General features: G+C 43.8%; 1 protein-coding gene across 1 annotated transcript in view; it reads right to left on the bottom strand.

Moving 5' to 3' along the window:
* Positions 1-26,519, bottom strand: part of trabd2a (TraB domain containing 2A) — a 172,688-nt gene that overhangs the window by 21,092 nt on the left and 125,077 nt on the right. The window contains exon 5 of the mRNA XM_060913286.1: positions 13,395-13,485. Within this exon, the coding sequence (XP_060769269.1) occupies positions 13,395-13,485 (91 nt within the window). The remainder of the gene's footprint in view (positions 1-13,394; positions 13,486-26,519) is intronic.

Genomic DNA, 26,519 nt, shown 5'->3' with positions numbered 1-26,519 from the left:
TCCGGGGACAATGTGAGAATCCTGCTGTCAGTGGAGACTGGCTTCCCCGCTGAGAGCAGGGTGAGGTCTTCGGGGAAGGAGTCACTCTGTGCCTTCCTGAGGAGTGCCATCTCCGCTTGCCTGTAGTCCTCAGCTGTGATGGCGGATGTGGCCGCCCCGTGACGCGCTCTGACTGTGGCCTCCAGCAGCTCTGGATATTGACTGAAGTTCCCTGCATCAGGCAACGCAGGGTCAGAGGTCACGGTGATGTGGCCACAGAACTGGGACTTCCGCAGCTCGGTGGCGTCAGCAGCGATAGTGGGTGAGGGGCCTGGACCAGTCGGCCATGCTGTCTCGTCCTGCCACAGGAAGGGAGGTCCGCGACTCCAGCGATGCTCCTGGATGAGCTGTGACAGAGTCAGCCCCCTGGTGATATCATCAGCTGGGTTGTCTGATGAGTGGACGTATCGCCAAGTGCTGTCCTCCGTCAGCTCCTGGATGTCCGCGATCCTGGTCCCGACGAACACCTTGTAGCGGCAGGACTGGGACTGAAGCCAATCTAGGACTGTGGATGAATCAGTCCAGTAGATGATGCTGGTGATGGGCAGGGACAGTTCCCTTTGCAGGACAGAGCCCAACTGGGCACCTGTATGAGCGGCGCAGAGTTCCAGTCGGGGGATGGACTGCTGTCTGACAGGGGCCACCCGGGATCTGGCTGCCAAGAAGGCCACTTGGATGTCGCCAGACTCGTCCACTGTTCGCAGGTAGGCTACAGATCCATACGCGCTCTCTGATGCGTCTGAGAACACGTGAATGGTCTGTGTTGTGGGCCGTGTCCCTGGTCTGGTGTAGCATCGTGGCAGGGTGATGAAGGGGAGGTGCTGGAGTTCACTCTCCCAGGCACGCCAGGACCGTAGAACGTCCTCTGGAAGCTGTGGATCATCCCAGTCCCTCTTCTTGTCCCACAGGCGCTGGACAAGAATCTTGGCCCGAGTGGTGTATGGGATGAGCAATCCTAGAGGGTCATACTGACATGCAAGGACCCGGTAGATGCTCCGCATGGTGGGCTCAGCATGGTCTGTGGAGCGAAGACGGTAGCTGAGACTGTCTGACATGCAGTGCCACAACAGGCCAAGAGCCCGTTCCTGGGGGTCAGCTGTGTCATGGGAGAGCCAGAGTTCACAGCTCTCTGACCGCATGTCAGGTGGCATGTGCTGAATGAGTGGTGGCACGTTGGTGGCCCACTGGCGTAGCTCGAACCCGCCAGAGGGGAGAAGATGCTGCAAGTTACTGATCAGCTGCCTGGCTTCTAATGTGGAGGGGAAACTTTGCAGCAGATTGTCCACATAGAAGCAGTGCTCGATGGAGTATCGGGTGTCTTCTGTGCTGCTGTGATCCAGGACGTGTTTCTGGAGGGCGAACGTGGCGCAGCAGGGACTGCACGTTGTGCCGAACGGCAGCACTTGCCATTCGTAGACAGTCGGGGCACTGCTACGGTCCAGGTCTCTCCAGATGAAGCGGAGGAAGGGCTTGTCCTCAGGTAGGAGACGGACTTGGTGGAACATCCCCTTTATGTCACTTGACACTGCTACCGGGTGTTGCCTGAAGCGGAGTAGCACACCCAGCAGAGAGGATCCGAGTGTGGGCCCAGGATGGAGCTGCTCATTCAGGTTGCCACCCTGGTATGTGTAAGAGCAGTTGAACACGATGCGGTCCTTCTCGTTGTGCGTGACCATGTGGTGAGGGATGTACCACGCACTGTCTCCCACCTGGACCACCTCAGGAGTGATTCTGCTCACATAGCCGGCGTCCACCAGCTTCTTCACCTCACGGCTGTACGACTTGGCCTTGAGGGGGTCTTGTGACAGCCGCTTCTCTGTGCCGCGTAGATGGCCCAGTACAGCCTCAAGCGGTGCGTTGAGCTGTGGGCTCCCTGCTTTCCACAGCAGAGGAGTGGCATATCGCTGAACGCCGTCGACTGTCACTCTGACGGTCTTCTCCTCCAGCAACTTGACAGCTGCAGCATCCTGCTTGGACCGGGTGATGATCTTCTCGTTTCGGTACGGCACCACATCCATCTGCCACAGCCTGGTGACGTTCTGCAGCAACTCCACTGATGGTGACGGTGCACTGATGAACAGGCACGCTGAGGTGGAAGACCGATGCTTGACAGCCTTGGCGGGGCCTTGAAGTGTCCACCCAAGGCGTGTCTTCAGGGCAATGGGTCCACCTGGTGGGCCTATGTGCACAGGCTCGATGGGGATGAGGAGGTCTGGGTAGTCCGACCCAATGAGGAGCAGCGGACGGGCCTGAGTAACGGAGTGAAGAGGCAGCCCTCTGAGGTGGCGGTAGGTCTTTTGGAGAGCCTCAACTGGGTGTGAATGAGGGGACAGTCCCAGTTCGGGTGATGTGAAGGCCCGCTGTATCTTGTACCGCTGCTGCGGTTGACTGAGGGATGACACAGAGAAGGACACTGACCTCCCCGGCACCGTTCTGATGTCATGACGGATGGTGCGGAGGGCCAGATTCTCACTCTGTCCTTTGAGGCCAAGCTACTGCGCTGCTTGGGGGAGGAGCATGGTGCGCTCTGACCCGTCATCGAGGATGGCGTAGGTCTCCATCTTCTTGCCCCCGTGATGAAGGAGCACCTTCACCATCTTCAGCAGCACACAACTACCTCTCCGTGCTGGGTCGAGGTAGTAGGTGGATGGCTGGCTGGGTGAAGACAGTGTCGCAGTCTCCGGCCTGCTTTGTGCATTCACCTCATGCAGTACCTCGAGGTGCAGGCGATTGCACTTCGGGCACCGTGCCTTGAGGTAGCACTGAGCTGCTTGATGGTCGCGTCCACACCTCCAGCACTTCTTCCCGGTCTTGATCCACTGGAGCCTCGGTTCCAGTGACATACTCTTGAACGCAGTGCACTGGTTGAAGTAGTGCTCCGTGCTGTTGCAGAAGGGGCAGTACTTCTTTGGAGGCTCCACCTTGGTGGGTGTGCGTGGAGCTGACTTTGATGGCTGCTGAGCTGACTTGGTTGGGGGGTCTACCAGCAGGACCGTGGTGGAGCGTGTGGCTGCCGGCTGCTTGCCTCTGGTGCTCCGCTGCCGCTCTGCCTGGCTCGCTGTTGCCTTTGGCGGGTCGTTGGTCTCGTCCAGCTGCACACCAACCTCGTGCTGTAACCATGCGGCGAAGTCCAGGAGTGTGGGGACAGGCACACGGTCTGGGTCGATGTACCGCCTGAAGGCAGTACGCAGCTCGTGAGGCAGCTTGGGCAGCAACCGAGACACATGCGAACCACACCGTAGCTCAAGCTGTTCCTGGGTCCCCATCTTATCCAGCATCCCCACCAAGGACTGCACCTTCAGGGCGAAGTTCCTGAAGCCTCTCTGGTCACCGCTCCTGACAGGGGGCTCAGCCAGGACCTGGTTGATCTGCCTGAGTGCCAGTTTGCGGGGCTGCCCAAAGAGCTTCGTGAGGGCTGCCATCGTATCACTGTAGGGATGGCTGCTGTGGCAGTAAGCATCCGCTACCAGGACAGCATCCTCTAGCTTCAGGTGGTCCAGCAGGATCTGATATTTGAAGCGCTCTGTCGCGTCGGGTGGTAGGACGTTGTCGAGTGCCAGCTGCATCCTGTTGAACTGCCGTGGGTCGTCCTCGGTGAACGCTGGGATTCTCATCTTGGGCCCGCGGTAGGTCAGCTCCTGAGGGGGAAGAGATGTCAGTCGCTGTGGGACAGGTGACAGCCTGTGATGATCTGGTGCCACTGCCCTCTGACCGGCCGACACCGGTGATGACGTCCGCTGTCTCTGAGCAGACGAAGGGCGCCGTGGGCTGAATGGCGCTGAGTACTGTGGGGTGGCAGGAAAGGGTGAGGATGACGTGAATGAGTGACCCCGTGGCAGATTCATGCTCCTCAGGTGCTCTGTCAGCTCTGCCGTCAGTGGTGTTGGCAGATGGGGAGCTCCTCCGTGTGGCGGTGTGGACGTCGCTGCCTCAGCTCCTGCGATGTGTGGCCGAGGTAGAGGTGACGACTGCTCGGCCACCGGGGCTCGGCGATGTCCACTGGTTGAGTCAGCAGGGCTGTATGTTCTGTCATGCTGCAGTGGTGATGATAGGACTGCTGGGGGGGGTTCCAGGCGTGACGGCTGGAACCTGGATGTCCCTCGCTGGAGTGCGTGGAGGTGATGCATAGTGTTGTTGCAACAGGTACTGCACATCCCGCTGCAGCTGCCGATTGTCCTCCCGTATCTGCTGAAGGGCGAGGAGGATAGCTGCTGACGTGTCCAGGGGAGTCTGCCCAGCAGGGGGAGTGTGTGATGGCTCCCGGGGCCTGCTGTCTCCCACGTGGGAAGAATCATCCTGGGTGTGTGCGCCGTCCTGTGGCAGCCGTCGCTGAACCTGGGTCACCACGTAGTCATCCAGGTGCCTGGGGTGGTGGTGCTCACGGCGAGGACGGCCACTGCCATCATGAGCGGACATCCTGACTGTGTAGAATGCTGTATCCGGCTCGAAGGACCATATAAAAATGGGTGTCCGGTGATGGACAGGGTAAAGGACTATATAAGAGGGACACTGGATCGGGTATACAGCAAGCTACACAGGCTGTCCGGTTAGAACAGGAATTAATGGATATCCACTCACGAGAAACCGTGTAAACCGTGGTTTTACTAGAAAACAGAATAAAATACAAATACAACAAGACATGAGTGATAATATACACACAAGCAATAATGTAAATAATAACAATGATATAAATACAAATACACATCGCATTAAATATATATTAACGCAAATGAATAATAATTATATACAATGTAATACAAATGTAAAACACACAAATGAATACTATATAAGTAAAACAATGTAAAGCCCAATGAATGCTATTTACACCCCATAATAAATAACACAACACACTAGATACTCACTATATACACGATATGTACACAATATGTACAATGTGTACAACGTACACGGAGGATGAGGATAGCTGCCTACAGCAGCTATCATTACCAAGGTGCGTGGTGCAACTGCTTACAGCGAGTCACACCCGCATGAAGACACAGAGTGTGTCGGCTGAATGAAGGGGAGCATGGCTCCTTTAAGCGCTGCCCCGCGCTGTATTGCGCATAGAAGGTTAGAATATGTGGCGCGGTTATGAACTGTACATACCACCACTACACTCCCAACACGGCAATAGCTAATAATGAAATGTGCTCCCGTAACAAACCGTGGTCGAGAAAACAAGCGCTATCATTACATGGCTACTGAACAGAACAGAACAAACACGTAAGAAAATAGACAGACACAGGATGAGAGAATAAGAGAAGAAATACTCGCTAGCCTTACCGCCACATGTAACAGTTACAGATAACGAGTACACACATAACACAGTAGCTACGCAACAATAAACAACTTACATTCAAGGACGCACGGAATGCTCACACGGCACAAATGATGGACGTTGGATCCTGACACGTCCGCGATAGAAAGACAGAAAGCAAGAAAGAAATGAAACCGAGAAAGAAAGAGAGAAACGGATCCAAATATTCACTGATGAGAAGCAGGTGTTGCATGGAGTCCCCGTCTGATGTGTGCTGTGTTTTCTTCGATGTTTGTGCGCATCTTATATAGTCCACGCAGCACAGTGTGATGGACAGTGGCGCCAGGGTGTCTGAAGTTGGCGTGTGATGGACAGTGGCGCCAGGGTGTCTGAAGTTGGCATGTTGTAACATGCCCTGACAACTAACGAGTTGGGAGCCACTATGTCTGACAAGGGTGCCTGTTTACTACTTTTAAAGGTCAAAATAATTAAGACCTGGCACCGCAATTCTGAACAATCTCCCTTGCTGACGTAGGCAAGGGAAGAGTTTATCAACGCGCCGTTTTGACGCGCCATTCTCAAATGTTGGGCATAGTTTGGTTTACACATTATGAAATTTCTAGCCACTGGGGTGACTTAAGAAGGTCAGAGGAACTCATTTTAACGTTAAAAAACCTCAGAAAGTGAAAATTTCATGCCATGGGACCTTTAAAGTTCCAAAGGTTTGTTCATTTTCCAGGACAAAATCAAATCCTACAGGAAAAAAAGTGTTTGTATCTGAGCAGCATATTCCATAAGAGAGCACTTTTCAGATTAAAACAGAAAACGTAATGAAGGCTGCTGGGTTTTGGGGCAAAATGAAGAAGCGAGTGTGACAGTCAGAAGAACTGGGGCTGGTTCTGGAAGATGCTCAGTAAAACCTAGTCTACGTTCACACTGCAGGCTGAAGTGACTCAAATCCGATCTTTTCGCCCATATGTGACCTGTATCCGATCTTTTATTGACAATATGAACGACACAGATCCGATTTTTTCAAATCCGACCCAGGCCGTTTGGATATGTGGTCCTAATTCCGATTCCTATCCGCTCTTTTCATATGCGACTTCAGTCTGAACCGCCAGGTCGCATTCATCCGACTTACACGTCATCAACAAGCCACAAACGTCACTATTCTGCGCTGAAGTAGGCGGCGGGTCTCTCAAAAAAAGTTACAACAACATGGCGCATAATCACGGGTGCAGATAGAGGGTGGGACTCGTCCCACCCAGATTTAAATTCACCTCGTTCGGTCCCCCCCACTTATAGGGAGGAAAAAACGTCTATGCTGTCTTTCTTTGCATAAGGCAAACCTCACGGAAAACTCAAAAGACTAATTACCATTCGGTTTATTGAGGTGCACAGCAGAGTATACATAGTTGCAACAACTCACATAAAACAAAACAAAGACTGATATTCGGTTGGTTGAGCTGCGCAGACTGCACAGGTTGCGAGCTCGAGCTTGGTTGCTATGGTAACCCACAACAAGTTTGACAGGCATATCGGGGTTGGGGTTGGTTTGCTGGCAGCTTTGTCCCCCCCAGTTTTTTGTCCCCCCCAGTTTTTTGTCCCCCCCCAGTTCAAAAAACGTATCTGCGCCCCTGCGCATGACATCAATGCAAGGGACGCTTCGGGCTGTGAAGGTTCTGAATCTTCTCAATGGAAGGACACAGAGGTTAGGGAGCTGATTTCCATTTGGGGGGATACAGCTATTCAAGCTAGATTGGATGGGTCATACCGCAACCGGGCGGTTTTACTTCCGTAAACACTGGCCATGCTCACTGCGTGTGACGTCGTCGTATCCTGCAATGCGCATGCGGAACGCTTTTAGGTCGCTTTTCGTTCATACTGAGGATCACATACAAGTCGCACATATTTGTTAATGTGAACGACCTCACAAAAAAATCGGATTTCACAAAAAAATCGGAATTGAGCATTAAGCCTTGCAGTGTGAACATAGTGCTACAGATCATTTCCTTATCAAACTGCACTCGTATTTTTTCTTTAAAGCAAAGGGTCGTCTCACACCAAATACTGACTTTGTTTCATTTTTTACGTCTTACTGCTTACTGTTTATAGTATTTTTTTTTAACTTTGAAACGTTTCATTTCATTATTTTTAAGCCATTTTTGGTCTCCGGCATTTCTTTCCATGTGCCCAAGACTTTCGTCCAGCACTGTATATACACTACCGTTCAAAAGTTTGGGGTCACTTTGAAATGTCCTTATTTTTGAAAGAAAAGCACTGTTCTTTTCAATGAAGATCACTTTAAACTAATCAGAAATCCACTCTATACATTGCTAATGTGGTAAATGACTATTCTAGCTGCAAATGTCTGGTTTTTGGTGCAATATCTCCATAGGTGTATAGAGGCCCATTTCCAGCAACTATCACTCCAGTGTTCTAATGGTACAATGTGTTTGCTCATTGCCTCAGAAGGCTAATGGATGATTAGAAAACCCTTGTACAATCATGTTAGCACAGCTGAAAACAGTTGAGCTCTTTAGAGAAGCTATAAAACTGACCTTCCTTTGAGCAGATTGAGTTTCTGGAGCATCACATTTGTGGGGTCGATTAAATGCTCTAAATGGCCAGAAAAATGTCTTGACTATATTTTCTATTCATTTTACAACTTATGGTGGGAAATAAAAGTGTGACTTTTCATGGAAAACACAAAATTGTCTGGGTGACCCCAAACTTTTGAACGGTAGTGTATGTGTTAAATAATATTTTTGAGCATAAAAGGTTACCAAAGTCATCATTACGATTGTTGTTAAAAGTTTTTTTTAATTACTTTTTATTAGCTATGCGATACTAGAGTGAGAAACAGGATTAACCAATCAGGATTGTTCTTTTTTTTCCATTTCTGTATGAAAGCTATCAGCCAGCTAACTACACTTTGGTGGCATCCAAGGAGAAGAAGAAAGATCTGGTTTTATAAGATAAACATCTCATTTCCTCTTATGACAAGCATCTTATTTTATTCATCTTTGGTGGAACTGTTACAAACTTATTTTAAGCATATCTAAGCATGTTAACGTTATTAAAATGGCAAAATTCATCAGTGATGTAAATGATTCAACTACAAATGTGAACGCAACCCCTGTGACGACTCTATAATTCAGGCAAAATTTTATTTATCATATTTCCTCATCCCTCATGACCTTCATCTCTTGCTACACCATTGAACATGACTCATAGCATGATGTAGGCCTTGTACAGTTTGGAAAAAGAAAAAAAAGGAGCTAAACCTGATAATAATCAGCTCTCTCTTGGGTTCAATTTTAGAATTTGTCGCGTCTTGATACTCATTTTATCTCGTCGTACCATGGACTGGAGCATGATCAATCCTCTCTCCATCTTTACGTTCTTGAAGGTCTAATCCACTTCAGCAGGTTTGATCACGCTCAGAACTTGGACGGATTTTTGTTCCTTCATAGTGTTTTCCTGAAAATAGCTGTAATTTGGAATAACTCTTATATTATTACCAGATTTACATTGAGCTTCTCAGGCTGGCTTTTATTTCTGTTCTCAAAAAAAAATCACGATTGTGCAATACGGATCAGGTTCTGTGAACATTGTCACAAAGTTAGAGTTAGTGGTGAAGTTGTGAACCGTGTACACAAAGGCGCCATTCTGGCCCACAGCTGGAGAACCGACAGAACCTCTGCAGTTAATTATGTGGACTGGATCATGCAGCAGCGTGGGATCTCTGATCTGCGCTCTGTTCAAGTCCAAGTGAACAGTTCTATACTTTTGACTCGTTTCTACAGGATGAAATTTCATGTGGCCCAATTTCTCATTTTCGAATGAGTACTCATTTTGTGTGTGTGTTCTGCATCTTTTCAATTGGTTATTATTATTATTATTATTATTATTATTACTACTACATTGTATGATTTTCAGTAAACAATGTGAAAAAATAAAAAGATTTAAAATGATTTGGTGTTTGTAAATCTAAAATAAAAAAAGATCTTTCTACTATATTATTTTCTTCTTCTCCTAACATTTTTAGGATGCTATTTCTCCATCAGTTTTCAACCAATCATCACCAAATTTCACATGAAGAATAGCTCTGGGCTGAATTATGTTGCTATGGCTTTTGGTGCTGATCTGGATCACTGATCCAGAATGATTCATGAAAAACAGGAGTTTTTTCAATCACTTATAACTCTATCAATTTTCACAATTTTTTTCAATCAGTTTTTTTTTTTTTATTTTGTTCAGGGCGGCAGGACACTTCTTTTCCTTGACCTTCAATTGAGAAAGGTCAGCTAGCACAAATTACTGTGACTTTAGTCAGTCTATTCAGTTTTAGTTGCTGTTTCTTCCAGATCCTGAAAGAAAACTTTTTTCCCCCAGATCCAACTACTTGTTATAAATCTATAATAATAATAATAATAATAATAATAATAATGACTCCTTTTTTATTATGCCAAGGTTTTTGTCCAATCCAATAAAATATGCTTCTGTACAGTTTAACTTTAATACCATATTAATTTTTCTGAACAGGACCGAATCGTCTTTGCACGTTGGTGGTTAAAACCTGAGCCTGTTATGTGCCGATATCTCAGTGTTTTAAAGTTATGAAAAAAATCGTATCTCATCAGGAATTAATCTTATGCAAATGAAGTTCCAGGATATTGTTTAAATGCATCAAACTCTAACTTTAATCTTGGTACTGGGTTTCATATGAATTGTGAAATTGGGTTAATTAAAATTGTTTATTTGGGTTAAAATAATTTACTACTTTTTAATTGAGAATGATTTTATACCTAAGGACACTCACTGGCCACTTTAATAGGAACATGTTCTTGATACTGATTCCTGCAAGAGTGGAACCCAACATGGGCTTCTGTTTTCTGTTGCATGCTGAGATGCTTTTCTGCTCACCACAGTTGTAAAGAGTGATTATATGAGTTACTATACGAGTCCTTCCTGGCAGCTTGAACCACCTCCAATCTGTCCATTTTCCTCTGACCTTCTCTTATCAACAAGGCGTTTGTTTCCACCCACAGAACTGTCGCTCACTCACTCGATGTTTTTTGCACCGTTCTGTGTAAGCTCTCGAGACTGTTGTTTGTGTGTGAAAACCCCAGGAGATCAGCAGGTTCTGAAATACTCAAACCAGTCCATCTGGCTCAAACCAACACCCATGCGACAGTGAAAGAAAGTCACACTTTGAGATCACAATTTTTCCCATTCTGATGTTTGAAGTGTGTGTGTATATATATATATTTCTTTTTTTTTTCTTCTGTCCACATTCACTGGATATGAGCAATCGCACACTCTGATTGGCTACTCTACTAAATGGCGGAGCGTGTTACTGAACCAACCAAGGATGAAATAAAAACTACTCGAAAACAAAAACCCCCAAAATTATCAAGTATTTAAAAGAAACAGAAATAGCTAAAAGAATACACACACACAGATATATATATATATATATATATATATATATATATATATATATATATATTAGTGCTGTCAAGCGATTAAAATATTTAATCGCGATTAATGTCGCGACTGTCATAGTTAACTCGCGATTAATCGCAATTTAATCGCACATTTTTGTCACATGAAAAACCATTGTAATTCTTTTATCAGCATAAAAAAGTGAATGGGCTTGCTCACTGTTCGAACTACGGGGGTACACGGGGGATCCGAGATCCCCTGAAACAGACATGAGATCCCTTGAAAACATGATTTGGGAAATGTTGGGGGGTCTCTAAAATATTGGCAAAATGATGTTTATTGACATAGCAATCGTGTGTAACGGGAAGCATTTGCATATCTGAAGTGAGCGCGCGATGGAGATCCGTGCTCTGAGACAAGCGCAAGCACCCCCCCCCAAGGGAAAATAAGGGACCCCCTGAAAATATCGGCATAGTTCGAACACTGGTTGTACCAATGTTTTTTTTTTTTTTTTTATTGCAGAGCATAACACGTCTTGTCACAGCCACTGCAAAGTGGGGCTGGAGCCGCAGATGGGAAAACGAAACCTAAGCCGAGCACCGTGGCTCTTCGGGGGAGGGCAGAGGACTCTGGCTGTGCAGGGCGTGGCATCATGTCACAGAGCGTTAATCTCGCGATAAAAAAATTATCGCCGTTAAAATTGAGTCAAGTTAACGCGTTAATAACGCGACATTTTTGACAGCACTAATATATATATATATATATATATATATATATATATATATATATATATGTGTATGTATCTCCTGGTCCACACTCCAGCCCAGTCAGTGGCGGTAACGCACCTTTAAGTTGGTTTGCCAACCACCAAAAAAGAAGGAAAAAAAAAAACCCCAAATAAAAAAGCAACAAAATATGGAATAAAAGTATTTGATGATAAGAACGTATCTTTATTTTTCAAGAATTATTATTATTATTATTATTATTATTGCATTTTTCACAAATTGCTCCTGTCATTTCACCGGGCTGTTTACATTCTAAGCGGAAATGATTTTGTCGGACGTTTTGTATAAAGTTTTTATTGATCGAATTTGCAAAAAATAAATATAAAAATGCTCCATTTCTCAAACTCCAGTGAATGTGGATAGAATAAAACAATTATTCCACTCAGTCTTGTCATACATGGATTATATCAGCTCATGTATGACTCGATTTCGTGGAATAACTGTTAAATATATTTATATATCTAGCTATATATGTTGTTTCTTTTATTTTGTTTTTTTATTATAATTCTGACTGCACATACTTTCACGGTATATTTTTTTCTGTACTGTTTCTACACCGAAGCACATTTAGTGTACAAATTAAAAAATACATTTTACATTTATATTATAAATGATAAATGATGATTTATCGGAGTAAACCTTCCATGCTTTGCTGTACAGTGAACAGAAAACAGTAGTTTACATGTTCCATGTTGCTCGACCCCAGACGATGACCTGCCGAAACGTTTCCCCTGTAAATCCCATCAGGATTGGTTACACACTTCAGGCTTTAAGAGCAATGAGGCTCCATTTTACTTCACTCTCTAATGATTCCAGAGATCCCTGATTGAGGCCATAGAGTCACGACCCTGACTCTGATCTTACTCTATAAACACTGCCCCTCTGACACACGGTTTATTTTTGCAGCCAAATCGCCACCATCGCAGCTCCAAATGGCTCAATTAGGTGATTAGCGGATTACAGTCAGCTGCCGCTATTAAGCATTAGCTGCTTGGCTTGTTCCCTGGTTTGTTGGCTCAGGCTGGTTTTGGAAGGAGGGGGCCAATAAAGCAGCCTTGAGTTCACTGTTGACGACGATCAGAGACATGGACGGGCACGGGGGGGGAACCAAAGGGAGGCTTATTACTGGGAAAATTTTCCAATTATTCACAGACGAGGCCGAACTGAGGCGAACATCTGTTTCCATGAAATCGCATCAAGAATCAAGAATCAAGCATCAAGTGAAGCGCTCACAAAACAATTTCCACTGGATTTCCAGTCCACGAAAATGGGCCTTGAAATAAGCAAACAAGACGCAAAGCCTTTGGGGCAGGGCTAGCTTGCAAATGAGGCGGTGGCACGTGTAACGTTACACCGCTGTAACTGATGAAATATGGCTGAACAGCCTTTCAACCATTTCACAGGCTTTATAAGAAAGTCATGGTGCGATGACAAATTTGTCCCGAGCATGTCCGCTTCCTTCTCTTCCTGTTCTCCGTTTTTCCCTGAGAGGATTCCAGCCAAAGAAGCGAATTTAAAACCGCAATAGCTTGTGAGCTAATTGTGTTGACGCTGGTAGGAAATATAAGAGTGCAGATTAGCGTGCTCGTGGGTCTGAGAGTGTTTAAGAAACACTATACTCCCACAGGAGATCGGGATCAAGGATGTGGACTTGGAACAAAAGCTAAAAACAAGGAATTGGACAAAATTGTCAAATTAAATATGCTTTTGCGGAGTCCCTCTGTGTTATTCTCTGAAGTAGGGATATCTGGGATATCTGTAGAATCCAATCCGTCGTGGTCATGGTGGTTTGGTTCCAGTGGTGTTAAAGTGTCCTCAAGGCGAACTGGATATCTGTGTGTGTGTGTTTCAGTGTGCGTTACCTGTTAATGGGCTGGCCAGCTGGCGTGTGCTCCACCTCGAAGCCTTGGCTTCTCAGAACATCGATCACTGTGTTGTTGCCCAGGAAGTGACCTGCAATATAAACACTGGCTCAGTCAGCCGGCAGTCAGCTCGTCCAACACACAGCCTGAAGGGCCGCCTGGCAAACTGATAATTCCCCCATGCGTAACTGGATACAGCGCGGGAGCGGCGACACACAATGGAACAATATTTCACAATCTGGCCTAAAGAGCTGACCTGAATAAACACACACTGGTGCTTGTCGGTTTACAGGAAGCCAGTGTTTGACACAAGCACCTCTGTAAAAGGTCGAAAAATGCACCGGTTTTACAGACAACAATGGCGTAGCGTAAGTAATCCCTCAAGCCTTTCAGCCTCTCTGAGGTTGGGAGATTCCCGACAAAAATATGATGGAGTGGGACTTGTCTATGTTTGGCGACAGAGAAAGAATGGGTTTTAATGTTACACAGATCTCCTGCTGCAGTCCATTATGAGATAAATCAGCACTTTTTTGAGACTAAACAATGATCAAATCACAATTTAGATTCGGGCAATTTCTCAGCAGAGAGGTCAGGATTATGAAATTATTAAGACGGCCTTAAAGCTAGACTGCCTTTCAGATTTTTCAAGTGTAGGTCATAAAAAGAATTTTCCCCCGACACCTAATTATTATTGTTTAGTGGACTGAAAGCCACTGAATTCGAATCACAGACTTCCAATTTTATTAGTTTATTTTAAATCGAACAATTAATGAATTTAGAGCCATGTGGCCCTAAATTCTCCACTATTTTTTCCTGCTATTTTTTCATGCATCACGTGGTGGGCTTTCCCTGTTCGCGCAAGGCATTGTGGGATACAAATTTGAAACGGGAGAGAAAAATGGAGGATGTGAGCGTGCGAATGAAACGTGAAAGACCGACTAACAGAAAGCGTGAAGAAAAGACGTTATGTTATATACGAAGGAAATGAAAAGCAGGACCAGAGTAATAAATATCGGCGCTCAGCGAGCACCTCGGTGTGATCAGCTGTTCGTTTAGCGACAGAATGATGGAACTGTCAGTGCACGCTCAAAGGTAAACCTGCGCATGCGCACACACACACATGGACTTCCTCGGTCTGCTTGACTGCGCCAAGCAAGCGATTTCATGCACATTATTTGCTTTAATCCTTTCAAATTAAATAACTTCCCAGCTACAGAATGGCCTGATATTTTGTGAGATGTTACAGAAATAAATATATATCACAACGACCACATTTCAGAAATCAAAAGGCAGTCTAGCTTTAAATTGTCAGCTCAGTGATTTTGGAATCCAAGGCAAAATGGACTGAAAACCAGATTTAAAAATCATCACCACAGTTATAGCAAATGTCACTTCAGAGAAATCTCGGTTTGAATGTTAAGAAATGAAAGTTCAGTTTTTTCTGATGTATTTCCGTTACTGATTTTTCTTTCCTCATAAAAGATTTTGCGCTCAGAGTTAAACATAGCCAATTTTTTCGACGCTTTTTAGGGTCAAAAGAGCCCCACAGAGTGTGAAATTTTTATTTAATACCATTATCTTGAGTACCGCAACTTAAAAAAAAAAAAAGTTACCACATTTTGCTGTAAATGTAATTCTGTTACTGAAGAACGACCCATTAGTTCTACTCAGATATATTATTTTGCATATCTGCCTGAGAGGCAATCATAACACAGTAGACACGTAATGATTCACGCAAGTCATGATTCAATTTTCCTACAATTTTTGAAAAAATAAGTTTAATAAAGAACATTTTATTAAGAAAAAATTACAGCATTGATTTTTCCTATTCTTTATCAATTTAAATATCCCTTTTGTTAAATTAAAAACAAACTTTTGTTTCATTTTCTTAATAACCAACAATAATTATTGACCCACATTTGTAAAAACTGGAGTAAAATCTAATAACCTATTAACTAAAATATTCTTTTTTTTTAAATGAAAAAGTTAAGTTAAACAAATCAGCCTTTTCTTAAAGTGCATATCATGGGTAAATTTAGGAGGAAGATCAATGTAATTCTCCTATTTTATATTAAACTTTGGTCAAATATCTGTAACATTCTGCATTCTCTGCAGTTTTTTTTACCTTGCACAATACCAGAAAAATTCAGTTGAAATCAAGCCATCTGAGGCGAATTGGTCCGCCTCTGAAAAAACTTGGCATTTGGATTTCCCGGCAAACATTGATTTTCGTGACGTCGCGTGTGGGACGCCTCCCTCTGAATCCTACGTCAGCGCTGGTTTGTTTATGAGAAAACGACCTGGTGGTTTTCTGCAAATTTCTTCAACGTCATCGCGTAATTATTAAAATGGTTAACAGATGTATCGTAGGAGGGTGTAGCAACACCAATCTTGATGGGATTAGTACTCATCGTTTCCCAAAAGACCGGACAATGAGAGAGAAATGGGAGCGCTTGGTCTACACAGGCTGTGCACTGAAACCATGCAAAGCTCTCGCAGCCTGCTGGCGTTTCCGCAGGTGACGTCACGAATCTGGCTCCAGACTCCCTTGGGATTTTTCCAGACGCGTTTTGTTATTTTATTTTTTTCTGTTGTAGACAGATGGCCTTGTGCAAAATTACCCTTCTGGATGAGTGTGTAAAGGGACATACTTTCATATAGGGCTGTGCGATATGGGAAAAAATGAATATCCCGATACATTTTCTCCGTTTCACGATATATGATATATATCTCGATATATTGAAATCTCCTCTAAAGGACCCCATGAAATCTAACTTTTACTCTTTACTGTTTTCACTACAATCCCTGCAGATTAAATAACATTCTTGGTTAACTTTACAGGTGGTTTTCAACAACACATTTTAAATTTTCATGTTAGTGATTAATCACAATTGAATTGAAATAAGACTATTTTTATTCAACAAAGATGTGGCACAAACTGCAAAAACAATCTTGAAAATTGCAACAAAGGGGCAACACAATACAGAGCTGCTCAGAGCCCAAATCAATAAAGTGCAAGCTCGACACTGAGAAAGACATTTAGCCTAAATAAGAAAAGTGCTCATTCATTAAATTATTTTAAAAAATAGATCTCCAAGCTATTAACCTGACTACTGAGAACCACTGGAACATTCACAATAGAGAGAGAGAGATTGAGGGAGAGAAGAGAGAGATCTGCAAAACATAATTTTTCTCTTTGCACACTTTTGAACTGAATGTTTTCTGGCTCTGCCTCTCATGTGTATAATTCCGGCTGCTGCCTTTCGTGATGACAGGACTTTTTTGCACACTTTACAAACTGGCATTTGCTGCTCCATGTCCTCCTCGCGATATCCAAAAAAAATGCCAGATGACTGACCCCTTACTAGTTCTTTTAGGAACCAATTCGTCCACTTCCATTTTTTATTTGTTGCTGAAATTGACTGAGCTTACACGGTAGCCTATGCAACACCAGCGATTGCACGAACTGAGTCAGCGCTGTAAACCGGAACCAGGAAATCTTCCCGCCGGCAGTGTTGCCAGATACTGCTGACGTTTTCCAGCCCAAAATATGTTCAAAACCCGCCAAAACGCACTTAAAACCGCCCAATCTGGCAACACAACCGAAACTAGAATATCTTCCCGGAAGTTCCTTTCAGCACCGAGATGTCGCCTGGGATTGGTTGGCGAGTGCGTGACGTTATTGTTTTCTTTACCCTTAGGCAGTCTCTCACGTTACTGCCTGAGGGACAGGGAGAAAACCACCGGGAAATGTTTTAAACAAACACGAAACGAACGCAAGTCGGAAGATGACCATAAAATACTCGATAGTTACGATATAATAATTTTATGTATCGCGCACAGAATTTTCGGCGATATATCGAGTATATTCGATATATCGCACAGCCCTACTTTCATATAAAAAAACCCGAAATTGGTCCAGAATATGCACTTTAAAGTGACACAGGTGTGTCGATGTGCTGGTTCAGGAATCATTTAATCCACTCCCGTTTCTGAATTGTTCGAGCTGATATTCATCCCCTTAGCTGGTATGCATCATCTTGTTTCAATACATTTTATTTCCTAATGCGGGGCGTCCTCACCATGTGTTAGTCTGTTTACAAACCGCTCGCTCAGCAGCCAGTTCAGAAAAGTTACATGAGGTCATGCGTGGGTCAGAGGTCGTGACTACAGAGCCACAGCAAACATGGCAGATCGCCCAGATCGAATGACGACTCCTAAATCGAGACCAAAAAAACGACGATTTTAAGGAAGTATCGGACATTGCTGAGTAAACATTGCTGGCTCTCGAGCGCTCGCTTCTGTGTCAGAGGCCGCCGGTTCCACCATATTTGTTGCGACCTTGCTCATTATAATATTATATGAGGATAAACTTTGGCCGTTTCCGTACCCAAGTGTAAACATTAGCCCGCGGCGTTTTCCCAGCTCTTTCTCCTTCACAGGTATGAGGCAGCAGGCAATACAGCGTGTGATTCAAGTACCTAGGGGTTATTCTAGTTCCACAGGGCACTACTCATCTTTTTAATACATCGACCTCCCTGTGTCACTTTAATTAACATTTATGAACATTTGTTCTCCCTCCATTTGTTTCTCTTTTCTTTATCTTTCAGCGGTGTGTAAAAAGAGAGCTCTGATTTCTTATGAAATTTGTTTATTCAGTCAATCACACAACACCTCTTTATTAGTTTAGATTTGGGGGGTTTTGTGTGCGTCTGTGCTTTCACAGTATTAGAGCTGTGTTCCTTCTGCCTAGCTTGAAGTCACACGTATTCCTGCGATTGTACAGCATTGCACCCTCTGCTGTCTAAACAAAATTACAGCTCAGAAAAACTTACGCAGCCTGATAATAATCACGATTCATTTTTTATTTCATTGAGTTTGAATCGTCATAAATTTATATCACGATTTGTCATCGCACGCTGATAACACGGTGGCATTAAATGCTTGATTCTGATTCGTTAGTTGATTGGTGTTGATTGATTTTTTAACAAAAGCGCTAATATTTCTACCAAATTGTTCTGTCAGATTTTTTTTTTGTACAGTAAACCTTCAGCACTGAAGGCTTACCGTTTAAAGTTTTTCCATAACATGAAAACAAAGTGGCGGCACGGTGGTGTAGTGGTTAGCGCTGTCGCCTCACAGCAAGAAGGTCCGGGTTCGAGCCCCGTGGCCGGCGAGGGCCTTTCTGTGCGGAGTTTGCATGTTCTCCCCGTGTCCGCGTGGGTTTCCTCCGGGTGCTCCGGTTTCCCCCACAGTCCAAAGACATGCAGGTTAGGTTAACTGGTGACTCTAAATTGACCGTAGGTGTGAATGTGAGTGTGAATGGTTGTCTGTGTCTATGTGTCAGCCCTGTGATGACCTGGCGACTTGTCCAGGGTGTACCCCGCCTTTCGCCCGTAGTCAGCTGGGATAGGCTCCAGCTTGCCTGCGACCCTGTAGGACAGGATAAAGCGGCTAGAGATGATGAGATGAAAACAAAGTGAGGCTAACTGATAATTGATAACAGCGAAGTAACTTGAACTAACTTGTTTCTCAGACGTTCCACAACTATGTATAAATGAACGTAACTATAACAAGATAAAAAGTATCACAGGTTGATTTGTTAATAAGTGAGAAATTGTAATTGTTGACAATGGAATCAAACACTTTGTTTATTGAGAAATATTCCACTTCAGACTGGAAGCACTACCACAGTACACTGGCATTGATTATTTTCCTGAAACAGCATACCCTGATGTGTTTTATTGCTAAATCTGCAGTCAAGGGATATTCCAGGTTCATGTGAAATTTTGTGTTTGCACAAACAAACAACACATCACCTGCCACAAGTACGTCCGTCTCGAGATTTAAAGTCGGCTAGGCTTAAAGGAACAGTCCACTGTACTTCCATAATGAAATATGCTCTTATCTGAATTGAGACGAGCTGCTCCGTACCTCTCCGAGCTTTGCGCGACCTCCCAGTCAGTCAGACGCAGTCAGACGCGCTGTCACTCCTGTTAGCAATGTAGCTAGGCTCAGCATGGCCAATGGTATTTTTTGGGGCTGTAGTTAGATGCGACCAAACTCTTCCGCGTTTTTCCTGTTTACATAGGTTTATATGACCAGTGACATGAAACAAGTTCAGTTACACAAATTGAAACGTAGCGATTTTCTATGCTATGGAAAGTCCGCACTATAATGACAGGCGTACTAACACCTTCTGCGCGCTTCGGCAGCGCATTGATATCTGAGCTCCATATCGGTGCGCTGCCGAAGCGCGCAGAAGGTGTTAGTACGCCTGTCATTATAGTGCGCACTTTCCATAGCATAGAAAATTGCCACGTTTCAATTTGTGTAACTGAACTTGTTTCATATCACTGCTCATATAAACCTATGTAAACAGGAAAAACGTGGAAGAGTTTGGTCGCATCTAACTACAGCCCCAAAAAATACCATTGGCCATACTGAGCCTAGCTACATTGCTAACAGGAGTGACAGCGCGTCTGACTGACTGGGAGGTCGCGCAAAGCTCGGAGAGGTACGGAGCAGCTCGTCTCAATTCAGATAAGAGCATATTTCATTATGGAAGTACGGTGGACTGTTCCTTTAAGGCCCGGTCCCACAATACCAATAACTACAACTATAACTACAGTATAAATAACTCTGTCCCCTGCAGTTTATGTGGTCGGTGCTCACACCAGACCGATAACGATCCCTGTAGCCCAGGCCTGGGTTTATCCGTATCGCTGAGATTGCTTCTGGAGCCATTTTTCCAAACCTGGACCTGATCCGACAAAACATCTGACCAATCACGTCATTGTTTCCATGTGACGTTGTCTGAGCACGTGATATTTTTCCTGAACATCTTTGTACATCCTTGTTGCATCATGAAGTCACGGAATACAGATTCACGGCAAATAAAAAATAACACAAAGCACGGATCTTTTATTCACGGATATGTGATTATTTTCCGTGAAATATCAACAGTAAATAAAGTAAGAAAGCAAACACACAAATGCAGGTAAGATATTTTCATTATGAACTTCAGCAGTCCAGACATTTAATAGTTTTAAACTTCTTAATTTTTTATCCGTGATGCGTCATCTGTATGAAATCGGTAACCAATCTGTAATATACTGAAACGTCCGTGACCGGTCCGTAAATTATTAGTATCCGTGATACATCCGTATTAAAATCTGTAACCACTCTGTATTTCGTATCCTTTTTTTATAAAATTATATTTCCGTACTCCGTGACCTATCCGTGTTTTATCAACCACCGGAGTGAGTACGTGGGTTGTTTTGGAGTCCGAGCTGTACAGTATGATCCGGAATAATAATAATGTGCTACTATTTGGAAAACACTTCCATGACTATTCCTAAGTTGCATGCGTTTATTTCCCTGAGTGTCAGGACCAAGCGATATTATAGTTGGGATTATAGTTGTGGTGTTTCTGCTCCAGATTGGAACTAAATTCAGGCAGAGGGAGAGTCAGGGCTGTAGGTATAGTTATAGTTATCGGTGTAGTGGGACTGGGGCATAAATCATTTTGTAAGGGAAAGCTTGAGCACGGGATTGGATCTGAGGGTCTCCTCGGCGAGTGGAGAGCTGTGGGTCAGGCGTCACGGCTTGATGAAAGACCAGGGTTTTGTTTCTGCTGTACGGCTGAACTGCTTGGGACAATGTGGCCTCGTTTCCTTTGTACGAGAGAGGGAGGGAGGAGAGAACCTGAACCCACAATGCCTTGCTTTACCTTGGGGCAGTCAGGGGGATGCAGGTCATAGGGCTGACTGACTCTCTTGCCTCCGTATCTTTTCCAATCTTTTGCTCTCACACACACATATGATGGTGTACTGTTATCGAAAATGAATCAGCACCTTCTGACCAATTGTACTATGTGCTAACTGTTTGACGTACTCTTTTCCTGTTGTAATGATGAAGTATTTAAATTACACACACACAGACACACACACACACACATCCAGCTGATGTGGATTAACGCGTGGCTTTAAGCGGGAAGCTCCCAGCTTTATGCTCTGAGACTTATCCTTTAAGCCGCTCTCTGTTAGTGATCACCGACTGCTGGACCTCCCAGATCCACTCCCGAAGCTTGCCAATGACGGATCGGAGGAAAAACAACAGCATCCAGAGATGAAAGTTACTAGCGCAAGCTGCTTTTATAAAAGCAACAGTTTGGCCGAGTCTTTTATAGCAGTTAACATTGGGATTTGGGCTGCAGCTGCGAGCTCGGCTCGCTCCACATCGCTATAAAAGGGCAAGTTTCAAACGAGAAGAAACCTGAGCGAGACACGATGGATATGAGGTTAATAATAATCGCCACGCTTTTTGCCGTTCGGATTGGAAGAACGTCTTGGTGACAGGTATTTGGCAACAAGCAGCACTCAAACGTCGCCAAGTAAACCGATCTTCCATTAGCGGATGGTGTGAGGTCATGAAATCAAACGTTCGCTTTTCCACTATTAATCTGAAGCGAGGCCATGGTGCTGGAGTGAATACGGGGTGAACACGTGCCAATCAAAACGCTGCCCGTAGGGGGGGACACGAGATGTTTTCTCAATCTGTCAAAACCCGTGGTGGGCGAGTAGTCACTGAAAAATGACAGGCTCTTAAATGAGTAAGCATATTCAGTGCGGAACCACAGAGCGGTGTGGAACGCAGCACGGGTTCGGATACGGTGAGTCCATTAGCGCGTATTTTATAAACATTCGGCCGTTCTGTCGGCTCTTACTCCACACAGCTGCTGAATCCTCGATTCTGGTTGGTCAGAAAGTGTTGGACAGCAGCTCTGATGTAGGATTTTACTCAACATGCTCACTTGTTGTTGTAGACCAGGCCAGATGAGCTTATGCGATCATACGTCGTGCGTCCACAATTTTACAAAAATCACTACTCCTTCTCCTACAGGAGCGATCAGATTTTGAGCAAACTCACACACAATGTTCCCCAGGTGGCTGTGTATAAAAGTTGTCAAGATGGTAGCACCACCTGTCATATTTACGATTTTATGGGCGTCTGAAATTTTTAGGTGACTCGTCAAATTAAACGCTACTCTTCGTAAACTGCTGAGACGTTTTCATTGAAACTCATCCAGAAGACTCTAAAGACATATTCCAACAAGAGTTGCTCACCAGGTGGAGCCACCTACCATGGATGAGGCTACAGAGGGGTCCCGTGCAATTTCATGAAAGTTGTGCCTCCTCCTACAGGAGTGATCAGATTTTGATCAAACTCATATGGAATTTTCCCCAAGTTGGTTTGTATAAAAGTTGTCAAGATGGTAGCGCCACCTGTCATATTTAACATTTTATGGGCGTGTGAAATTTTTGGATGACTCGTCACATTAAACGCTACTCTTCGTAAACTGCTGAGACGTTTTCATTGAAACTCATCCAGAAGACTCTAAAGACATATTCCAACAAGAGTTGTTCACCAGGTGGAGCCACCTACCATGGATGCGGCTACACAGGGGTCACATGCAATTTCATGAAAATCGCTACTCCTTCTACTACAGGATTGATCAGATTTTGATCAAACTCATATGGAATGTTCCCCAGGTTGGTTTGTATAAAATTTGTCAACATGGTGGCACCACCCACTGAAAATAAAATTAAAAGAAAAAAAAGAAAAGAAAAATGTTCTGTTTCTCAAAATCCAGTTAATTTTTTTTTTATTATTTATGATTTTTTGTTTACAATTTTATGGGCGTCTGAAATTTTTGGGTGACTCGTCACATTAAATGCTACTCTTCGTAAACTGCTTGGACGTTTTCACTGAAACTCACCCAGAAGACTCTAAAGACATATTCCAACAAGAGTTGTTCACCAGGTGGCGCCACCTACCATGGATGAGGCTACAGAGGGGTCACGTGCAGTTTCATGAAAGTTGTGCCTCCTCCTACAGGATTGATCAGATTTTGATCAAACTCATATGGAATGTTCCCCAAGTTGGTTTGTATAAAAGTTGTCAAGATGGTAGCGCCACCTGTCATATTTAACATTTTATGGGCGTGTGAAATTTTTGGATGACTCGTCACATTAAACGCTGCTCTTCATAAACTGCTGAGACGTTTTCATTGAAACTCATCCAGAAGACTCTAAAGACATATTCCAACAAGAGTTGTTCACCAGGTGGAGCCACCTACCATGGATGCGGCGACACATGGGTCATATGCAATTTCATGAAAATTGCTCATCCTCCTACAGGATTGATCAGATTTCAAACTCACACACAACAGCAGTGGCCAGAATGAGCTCCAGTCTCACTGAGGCTAGTTTTCTTCTACATAATCACATCTATAGTAACAACATACTCAGGGGCTTTTCTGGAGATGTCTCATCTCATCTCATCTCATCTTCCCTAGCCGCTTTATCCTGTTCTACAAGGTCGCAGGCAAGCTGGAGCCTATCCCAGCTGACTACGGGCGAAAGGCGGGGTACACCCTGGACAAGTCGCCAGGTCATCACAGGGCCGACACATAGACACAGACAACCATTCACACTCACATTCACACCTACGCTCAATTTAGAGTCACCAGTTAACCTAACCTGCATGTCTTTGGACTGTGGGGGAAACCGGAGCACCCGGAGGAAACCCACGCGGTTTCTGGAGATGTATGTTTATTAAATATTTTTTGGAGGTAACTTTAAATTTTCCGCCAAGTCATCAGAACGGCGATGTTTACTCTCTGTGTTTTCTCACGAACATGACAATCTGGTTTTGTTTGTTTGATTGATTAACTTCAAGAGAAGGAAAAAGAGACTCTGATGAGGAATGAATGTTTATAGCTGCTACAGCAGAAGTGAAAACAGGAACTAGCTTGTTTTGGAGGTAACAGGAAGTCTGATTTGCGAAGGGCCACATCACATGACCTTGTTTTGATTATTTTGCTATAATAGCACACCCATAGGTGTTTCATTCCTTACATGCTGTGTATTCTGGTTTGCAGCTTTCCGACTAAAGCTGGGCATACACTGTGCGATTTTTGGCCCGATTTTGACACGATTTTCACTCGTGCGACTATTTTGGAGATCGGGCCGAGTTTTGGCTCAATCGTGCGTCTCGGATCGTGTAGTATACATGGGGTAACGACAAGCGATTAACACTTCACGACCTCCTCCCGATCGATCGGATGAAAATCAAACCTGTTTGAAATCCTGAGCATCGCATCCGAGCATCGGATCGTATAGTGTGAGAACAGGAATCGTAAGCTGCGTGCTGTTTACCCCTGCGATTCACTCGTACAGTGTGAGCAGCAGCTGAATACCGCGATTGAAAAAATCGCAGTGTATGCCCAGCTTTAACTGATCCAAAAGACAGAGCTGTAGTGATATATATATATATATATATATATATATATATATATATATATATATATATTTATTTATTCATTCTGTCCACATTCACTGGATATGAGCAATCGTGCACTCTGATTGGCTACTCTACTACTAGGATATCAGCTCATATACCATGAGTAGAGAAAAACAAAATGGCGGAGTGTGTTGCTGAACCAACCGAGGACGAAATAAAAACTTTACTCGAAAACAAAACACCAAAAAATATAGTTAAAAAGCAACAAAATATAGAATGAAAGTATTTGACGGTAAGAACATATCTTTTTTTATTTTTCAAAAATTATCATCAAATTTTTCACAAATTGCTCCTGTCATTTCGCCGGTTTGTTTTCATTCTAAGCAGAAATTATTTTGTCGGACGTTTTGTATGAAGATTTTATTTATTGAATTTGTAAAAAATAAAAATGCTCTGTTTCTCAAAATCCAGTGAATGTTGATAGAAAAAAAAACAGTTATTCCACTCAATCTCATCATACATGGATTATAGACGACTTGGTGCTATGCGCCTCGTTGGCTATCAGCTCATGTACGACTCGATTTTATGGAATAACTGAAAGATGTCTCCAAACATTATAATCTAGTTATCTTCTATATAATAAGCGGCAAAGTTTGTTTGTTTGTCTTGAGCCAACGTCGCCATTTCTCAACGGATTTTCACCAAATTTGGCAAGTAGGTCTGGGGATGACCCGGAATTTTGCAGATATAAACAAAATTTATATTTATATTAATTTATATTACAATTTATATTTAATGATCACCTCATTGAAAATGGAAGGTGGCTTTAAGAAATTTAAAATTATATAGACCCTTCGCAGTAAACGTCATTCATACGTAAGAGGAAATTGCACGCGCAGCCTGGACCCAAAAAAGACTCAGCGACGGTAGAGACGAGAATAAATATTTGGAAGAAATGCCTAGTTGTTGTGTTGTCGGGTGTCAGAATCGTAGCAGTGATGGGGTTAAAATGTACAGAATTCCAGCAGGATCTCACCCATTCCAAAAAAAAATCGCCGACGTCTATGGCTACAAGCCATCAAACGTGTAGACTGGGATGAAAGCACTATCAAAAATGCACGGGTTTGCAGCGCCCACTTCATCACAGGTAAGATCAGGCTATTTATTAAATCTTTCTTTTTTATTCTTCGTTTATTGATGTAGCAAAATACTTTGGTAGCGTTTGTCTGATTAGCTGGGTCATAGTTACACAATGTAATGAATATTGTTAGCATGTTAACTTAGCTTTGCATGCAATTTTGTTTGTAAGAGAGGTCTCGCTTGACTCAAGCAGTCCAGATTTTGTGCCATCATAACAATCATATGCGTCTAAAGACTTGTAGGCACGAAGTTTTTCGTGGGTGTACACTGAAGTCTTGTCAAAAAGGTACGAGTATACTGTATATCTGGCCATTGTATACCAGGGAACTTACTAACATCGTCCGTCCACTCTTTAATTAAATGCGGATCCGGTAGGCGATGTCCACTTGTTAGAGTTAACTTATTTATGTAGCATTCTTGATCTTGTAACGACAATTGTTTTGCATAATCTGACAGCTCATAATGCCGGTCTATGGGCAGCGCCATTGTTTCTGGGTCCAGGTTGCGCACGCATCCTGGCAACGGTCGGTTTGTTTACAAACATGCGAAGGGGTCTATATATATATTATTTATAGCCTTGAGCTTTAATTTTATTTATTTATTCTATTAATTTATTTTATAAGTTTTATCTTACTTGTATTCTCATCTCATCTCATTATCTCTAGCCGCTTTATCCTA

This window comes from Neoarius graeffei, chromosome 28 (genome assembly GCF_027579695.1).
Source record: "Neoarius graeffei isolate fNeoGra1 chromosome 28, fNeoGra1.pri, whole genome shotgun sequence".
NCBI lineage: Eukaryota > Metazoa > Chordata > Actinopteri > Siluriformes > Ariidae > Neoarius > Neoarius graeffei.
Note: the sequence above shows the minus strand (reverse complement) of the source record. Positions and strands in the feature narration are given on the sequence as shown.